The sequence below is a fragment of the Typha angustifolia genome, chromosome 15 (assembly GCF_048772165.1).
Source record: "Typha angustifolia cultivar Huaian chromosome 15, ASM4877216v1, whole genome shotgun sequence".
NCBI classification, from domain to species: domain Eukaryota; kingdom Viridiplantae; phylum Streptophyta; class Magnoliopsida; order Poales; family Typhaceae; genus Typha; species Typha angustifolia.
This window is the reverse complement of record NC_133253.1, coordinates 6,870,900-6,879,150: the sequence shown is the minus strand read 5'-3', so window position 1 is coordinate 6,879,150 and position 8,251 is coordinate 6,870,900. Positions and strand designations below refer to the sequence as shown.

The following is an 8,251-nucleotide window of genomic DNA, read 5'->3' as shown; positions in this document are numbered from 1 at the left end:
TTTAGAGCTCTGTTACAGTTTTGGAGTTGAGACTTTCTTGCCCACTTTTGCTTTAGCCCTCATGTGATGCCTCACCCACAAGAAACTTTTTTTTGTAAAAGATTTCAAATGCTTGGGCTTTGGTACTGTTAGATTCTCCAGAGGTCATGCTCCTCTGACTTTACCAAACAAATCCACTCTCCTGATGTTCTTTCCCTTGTCAACTTTTACTTTGGTGATCCAGAGGAAGAAAGAAAAGATGCAAGTCCAGTTGAAATCAAATGGCCTACTGACAACTGCTTGCTTGGAACATTGTTGAGAGCACTGCAAAAGGCTTTGACTCAAAAAAAGATCAGAATCTCTCACGATCATTCAAGTTGATAAAAGTACTAGTCATTGATATTTAATGTTAAGTATTTGATACTCCAAAAGTTCCAGCCTACTGTAGAACATCTTCCTAACCTCCCTCTTTCTCCATTATTTACATTTTCTCTGAGATGGGTTCATGTAAGCACAACAAAATGTGGACTCAAATGGGTTTGTGTATTAATTTCCTGGCATCACACAAGGAAACCTCCCCCAAAAATTGAAAGCTAAATATAATTAAAGAAGAAAAAGAAAACAAAACAGAAGGAAACTCTGCGGAGCCTCTTGAGCTGGGTGATCGATCTCAGGGCATCAACTCACACTACTGTCAGGCTACTGCTGGAGAATCTTGGTCTTGTTCTCTCAAGTGAAAGTCCTCCTCCATCAATGGCTTTCCTCTTCTTGTTGCCATTAGTGGTGTTGCTGCTTGTCCCCTCTGGTGAAAGCCCTTCATCCATGGCCTTCCTTTTGTTGCTATTGTTTATGCTGGTATTAGAGTCAGTGCTACTGCTACTGCTACTGCTGATGTTGTTGTTATCTTCCTGTTCCTGTTCCTGTTCCGTTTCCTGCTGGTGCTCTTTACTTTTCCCTTTCAGCAAATGAGGTTTAAGCTTTTTCATGTCTGAAAGCTGTACTGGTTTGAGAAAGAATTCTTCTGCTCCTCCTTCCAAGCATCTGTGAACAGTAGTACATTCCATATTAGTCCATATTAGTCCATATTGGACATCAAAGCAAGAGAGAACAAAATGTGGGAGGGGGCTTTCTTTCAATCCACATTCTATCATCACATCAGTCAGTACATGGGAGATCTAACAAGGAGAAGGAAAAGATTTTGGGACCTTTGACCAAATTACCACAAAAGGGACTACTAGGTCCCTGATTCCTCTCCAGATATGACTACTGAAAGATGACTGCAAAGCAACTCCACAGTAGAATTTTGTTAAAAAGAGGAACTAATTGCAGCCATTCTTATCTGGCGACAGGTGTGTACTGTGTATTGATGGGTGCACATGTGGGTGAGTTGATCTGTCAATGACAAACTAGAAATCTTCCGTTGATATGCATCCTTTTCAGTAAGATATGCATCTTCTCATGCTAAAAAGAAATCTATGCATTTATTGCAGTACACATCAAGTAATTAATTACTTGGTATTTGGGAAGAGAATTCCGCCTTTTTTGGCCCAAACAAATCAGAATGTAATTCCCTTCCTTTATCTATGGGGACCAACAGAAGACCTTTGGTACAGAAATCCAAGCTCTCTCTCTCTCTCTCTCTCTCTCCATATATATATATATATATATATATATATATATATATACATATATAATCAAATTGAAAGGACTTACAGGAGAAGCTTGCTAAAAATATCTTAACACATCATCTTGTTTTCAGTTTGATAGCAATCACTCTAGTTCATTTAAGCATCTATTAATCTGGATTTTTGGCCCTTTCACATACAGCAAGTACATTGCTACAGCAACCAAGTAGAGAAGTGAACTTATACATCATCTTGGTTTCTTTTCATCCTATGCTTTTGTTAAGATTTGCTAACTGAATCAAAGTAAACCTAAAGATGTGAGTAAATATGTTGACCTCACCTGTTGATCCTGGAAGGCACATTCTCAGAAGACATAATCACAACTGGGATGTCCTTCAAAGAAGATGACCCCTGAACCAATTACAAGAATAATTTCCATAAACACCGTGCACAAACAGACACCGTGCACAAACAGGCACCGTCATTGGTCAGGGTTGATAAGGAGGAAGGAAAAGGAGGTACCTTGATCCTCTTCAACAGGTCATACCCAGTCATTCCAGGCATGCAGTAGTCTGTGATGATCAGATTCACTTCAATCTCCTGCAATCAGAAAACCCATCTCAATGCAAATTCAACAAAAATCCAAACATCATCATCAGAGAGAGAGAGAGAGAGAGAGAGTTTTTTTTTCCAATCACCTGCTGCTCAAGGGAGGCAGAGGGTGGGTCAGTCTCTTCATCCCTCAGACCCAGCAGCTCCAAAGCCTTGCTCCCAGAATCCACAGTGGTAACTAAAAACACCAGAAACCCATGTTAAAATATGATCAAAATATGAGTTGGGTGTGTCTCAAATCTTCTCCATTCGATGAACTACCTTGGTAGGATGAGTTCTTGAGGAGCCTCTCGATGAGCTTTCTATCAATGAGGCTGTCATCCACAGCCAGGACATGGAACTGCGTCTCTGCGTCAACAGCCATCTTTCTTCTTCTCCTCCACCACTACCACCACAAGAATACCAGCAGAGAAGCAGGAAAGGATGGGATTTATAGCAAGCAGAAAAGGTGTGGATTGGTTTTTGGTATTGGTTGGTAGCTCTCTTTTTTTCCTTTCCAAGATGGATGATTCTTGTATTAAGAATGCAAAGGAAATGGGATATAAAACACCCACCCACCCAAATCCTAAATCCCACCACCCCTTGGAAAGCAAGACCCGACCAGATTTCACCCCAAAAATCTCTCCTCTAGAAACCACTCCAATTTTTAATTTCTTCTTCTTCTTCTTCTTCCTATTTTTTTTCCCTTCCAATTGGAGTCCAGTCCAAGCAAAGTGACCGACCCCCTTTCCTTCTCCTACTGGCTACTGCTCTTGTTTTTATCACGGGGGGTCCTCTTAAGTTGCTCCTCAGGCCCATCGCAACGACAAGCTATCATTCAGACTCATCGCGCCAGCGCGATCTCCAAGAGTCGCGACGGGACGATGTGAAGGTCCGTTAGGGTGTTCCGCGGGGGCAGGATAAAAGGAGCGGCCCACCCAATCCGAGGCGGAGATCCGGTGACGTCAGCGGTGTCGACCCTTTTCCAGTTGGGAGAAATCATGCGGTCGTTGCTCTCTCTCTCTCTCTCTCTCTCTCTCTCTCTCTCTCTCTTATTAATAATAATAATAATAATAATAATAAGGGAGTAAAACGAGAAACGAGGGTGGATTAGGATAATGCGAGTTAAAACGAAACCAAGTGAAAGAAAAGAAAGGAGCGTTCGCAAGTTCACAATTAACAACAGGGGCTGGGCTACTATATCTTTCCGTACCATTCGGTATATTTGGCACGGGTGATGGGCCCCATCCCGGTGGATACAATGTATCATGAGTTGATGGGAGCTCGGTGACACCTCATGCTGGATTTGCTCAAACGTTTTCGTTCATGCCTTCCTCACTTTTTTCCCCTTTTCTCTTTTTCTATTACGCTTCCAAATGTATTTTAAAATTTAAATATAAAACTATGTGCGTTTTGTAGGAGATAGTATATATAGATTTGAAATATCGCTAGAAAAAAAAATTAAGTCTTTTTTTTTCTCTCTCCCTCTCCTAATCTTAGTAATTTTAGATTTTAATATAAGTCGCTAATTAAGTTATTAGCTTATATTTAATGGTGCTCAACATGACATCAAAATAGTTTGGCAAAGAGGTTAATTTGCCGGTCATAATCTACATTGTTAGAATATATATATATATATATATATATATATATATATATGGATAAGCATGCAGATAATTTTGAACTATTGCTCACTTTTTATATTGATGCTTTGACTCTTCTAAATATATAATTTATAAAATACTTTCTTTTGTTAGTCATCCATTGCTGTCTTTTAATGTAAAAAAATGATTATGTGATTGTCCTAGGATGAATTTAAGATTCTCTCTGGGATTTATTTTAATATTATTTTTAGAGAAAAAAAATTATAGGGAAGATAATTGTTTGATATTTTCTATTAATACAAAGTTATTTAAGGGTCAATTTATTTTTAATGTTTGTCTTTTATTATCTTCGTGGCTCTATATTATATCCACAACAGACTATATTCTTCCAAACATTGTTGAATAATTCAACACTTTATATGATAAAAGAGCGACTTTCTTTATTTAATAAAGCATCAAACTGTAGAATATTTTTTATTTTAATATTAACTTATATCATGAGAGTCGAAATTTATTTTGATAAATAATGTACAGAGCTTTGAGGAGGTTTCTCCTCGTGTTTCATGATGAATATTAAATGGCTTCCTTTGGCTATTTGTTTATTGATTAGAGCATACTGGCTTTCTAGATGATTCAAGACTTTCCAAACCTTTTTAAAATAGGTGGAGTTGAACTCATGGCATAAGCTTTTTATACATACTTGATCCACATTAGTGGTGTAATATATCTTCTTGTAGAACTTGCTGTGTTGGAGAAATATTCTAATCAAACCACTTAGGCCATGGATTTTATTTTTTCATATGTATATATATATATATAAACTAATCAAACTAGTTGAGCATTTTGTCTCATATTTTGTTTTTCTCTTTGCCTCTTCTATCTTTTAGAAAGTCTCCTTTTCATAGTCTTTGTAATTTCACCTCTATGGTGGGTGATTCAGTATGTGTCAACTTTGAATCCACTAATGTGCTGAAAAGTATCTCATCTTTCACTTATCTTGGTCGATTTTAAATCATTCATTGCATCCAGTGATGCAGCATCTTTAGTCACTAAAAAGGGCTTATATTTTATAATTGTGAGCAAAATTATACTTTACTCGTGTTTGGCGTGCAAGTAACTTCTATATACTTTTTTTTTTTAAAACTTAAAGTAATTAATTCTTATATAGTTTAAATTAAAGTGAAACTGTTATTTTTTTTCATCTATATACAAAGAGACCGTATCTAAATAATTGATACCAACTTATTTCATCAAGAAAAATATATTAAAATGATTAATGTACATCTCTATTATTAACTCGTAAACTAACGGCTGTATTCTAGTCTGAACTATATAGGGTTAAGTGTTTATGTTAAAAATTTTAATCGAGGGTTAAAATATATTTCCATGCATGCATTAAAATAACTTAAAGTACGATACATAGTTAATCCATGATATTTATTTCACATTGCGTATTCTTATACCGCATAAAATATTATTAGTTTGTTACCTAATAGCTTACAAACCTGCAACTATCCTAGAAGCTTCAACTTACATAGAATTATGCTTGTTTTTGTCTCTATATTTGAGGGAGGAGTGAGCCAAAATCTATCACCCATCCTACTTATTGAATTTTTTCCTACCTACACACCGACTTCCGTCTACAAACAAATGAATTCAAGCCTCAATAACAAACAAGTAGATAAATTTGAAAGATATTGTGAATAGAGGGAAGAAAAGGACTAGAATTTGACCCACCTAGAAAGACATGCATTTTGAGATCTTTGTGGGGCCCCAAGAAATATTTTTCTTTTGGTAGGTCAACGTAAAGCTTTAATTACACCAAGAATTCTAAAGAACGCAACAAGAGATAGCATCCAGAAGGAAGCCAGACAGCAACAAATCTAATGCTTGTAATGAAAGTGGCAGCTGCGAGAAGATTCCCCCCCCCCCCCCCCCCCCCCCACCCTTTTCTTTCTATTTTCTAGCTCACAATATATGGCATAAAAGATATGCTTAACTCCTTTTGCTACCCAAATATATTGTGTTGAAAGAACTTAGCTTTCAATTGCTTTTGGAGAGTGAATGGGTTTGGTTATACTTCACATCTAATAGATTTAGATCTATCTTTTCTCCACAACCATAATTTGTATAGGGGGATTACAGGAGTACTGCTCTAAGATATCCTTAATGGAAATTTAGATTGTATTCCTTGCAAGTTTTAACTAACGCGTAATCGTTAATTTTTCTTCAACATGAAATATATATATTTTTTCTCTCTATTCTTAATCTATTTATTGTGGTTTAATTAAGAAGGATACCTGTGTTGCTTAATAGATTAAACTCCACATGATTCATGCAGGAGGCACAAAGAAAGTCAATGCCATATTCAGAAGGAAATATGCTGATTTGTTCTACTTGCAGTTGAAGGTTTGTGAATCCAAGCAACTATTGGATTGAAGTTACTTGCTGCTAATGGTATCTCCAACATCATAGTAATTCTTTCTGGGGTTTTCTGATGCCTAATAAATAGTTCTAAGGGCCAGAAATAGCTTCTGAACATTGCTTTCTGATTGATATGTCTCTTAAACTTGACATGACTCATTCAATGCTGGCTTTTTTTCTTCCATGAAAATAATTTAATCTACTATATTTAAAGGACTATGCTGTTTGAATTGTTAGAGATGGCATAAATGAGCACTACTCCATTCTTGCTGAATGATCATTGCTGTTTTGGCTCAATATCTATCCTCACTGTAATCCAGACCACAACTTGGTATTATTCTTCTGCATCAAGAGCAGAGGGAGGAGAATATATTATCCATCTCACTCACTATCAAATGCAGTTGTCTGAGTTTTTTTTATTTTTTTTCTCAGTTAACTTGGGCACTGTTAAATTTAGAGAAGCTTGTAAACAATGATCAAGGCATTCATAAGAATCAGATATCAAGTGATGCTTGCTTTCTTCCAAGGATTTTAATGCCTAGAATAAGGAAGAACACAAGAGCTAAAGATGGTCCCTGGAATCCATGATCAAGAGGCAAAGAGACAAGCATATGGGGATGTACGGGTGCACTGGAGCTGTAGAGGTTGTAGGAGACCATGGGATCAGGGGGGTGGACACAAGATTTTGGGGTGGGGTGGCAACAAGTGAGACAGCATCAAAACCTTGCTTCCAGGAAAGGAGGGGGGGCCACGTGGATTGATTGATTATTATTACTATGTGACATGGTCCATAAGAATATTCCCTTGTTGCGATGCTTGAATGGGACTGTACACTGTCAGTGTGTACAAAAAAGAGAGATGCTAGGATATGATTTGGGTCCTTTTTGGAGCATAGCAATGATTCATGGTTTCTTTTTCTGTTTCAATTTTAATTTTTCTTCGAAATAAGTGGAAGAATCTAGTATCATCTTAGAGAACAAAATATGCGTATGTTTACATCTCAGGGTAGCAATATGATACTGGGTCATAGTTCATTTCAAAAGACAAAATACGCGTGTTTACATCTCAGGGGAGCAATGTGATACCGAGTCATAGTTCATTTCACACGAGTTAACTATGAGACGTCGATCAAAAACTTAGAAAGAGATAGTGTTGCAAATTACAAACTATAGTTTGGGATGTAGAGTAGAGTATCCTTTTGGTCTTTTATCCTTTACAATGACGAGGGCCTATGGGCTTAAATGTTTGTATAAATTTCAGCCCAAATGCCCAGGGTTACAAGTCCTATCTGGTGCACCAAAATAGGGCATCTTTTCTACTGTTTTTAATTAATTTTAGGTTGGCTCACATTGGTTAATCCTCAGGTAGATCAAATGGAAGATGCAAATCTTTTTCTAGTACAGTGCTCCTCAATGATTTTGTTACATTATTATTTAACCTAAAAACTTTACTAGTTATTAGATAACATACCAACGATGCATATTATGTCTTTAAACATGCCTTCTCACCGGCACGCCCTAATAGGATATGCAGCTTATTATATCACAATTTTAAGAGTTTCGGGCTATTGAGGTTTGAGAACATCCGAAAAGCATAATAAAAGTCAACTAATATATGGTAGGATAATTTAGAGAAAAACATAAGCAAGATGATTTTTTAAGGACTTCCAAAAAGTTGAATATTGAAAATTTAGGACTATAAAAATAAAAATAATCATCATCTATTGACTAAAATATCTTTGATTAATATTATAGCTCCACTTGCGTGGAGGTTAACCGTTAGGTAACAACTAATTGTAAGTAGGGTCGTGAAGAGTTAAGTGAGCTTAGACTTAGCATGAGCTCGAGCTAAATAGTCAAAGAATTAAATTCGATTCGAATCAAATTGGTTCATTTTTATCAACTTTATATAGGATAAAACACAACAGGATGTTTATTATCTGTTGTTCAATTAAAGAGGCTCATATTGAATGAGTATGCTCAAGTTAATTCAGACACTATTAAATTTCCACCTCTCCATAAAAAAAAT

The 8,251-nt window shown here is 36.4% G+C and overlaps 1 protein-coding gene across 1 annotated transcript; it reads right to left on the bottom strand.

The window, feature by feature from the left end:
* Positions 1-356: 356 nt before the first annotated feature.
* On the bottom strand, positions 357-2,944 carry LOC140779881 (two-component response regulator ORR9-like). Its single transcript, XM_073125199.1, has 5 exons — positions 2,478-2,944; positions 2,303-2,394; positions 2,127-2,204; positions 1,945-2,015; positions 357-1,020 (listed from the first exon to the last, which is right to left on the bottom strand). The coding sequence occupies exons 1-5, from the start codon at positions 2,578-2,580 to the stop codon at positions 663-665; spliced, it is 702 nt and encodes a 233-aa protein (XP_072981300.1). The 5' UTR covers positions 2,581-2,944; the 3' UTR covers positions 357-662.
* Between the last annotated feature and the right edge of the window lie 5,307 nt (positions 2,945-8,251).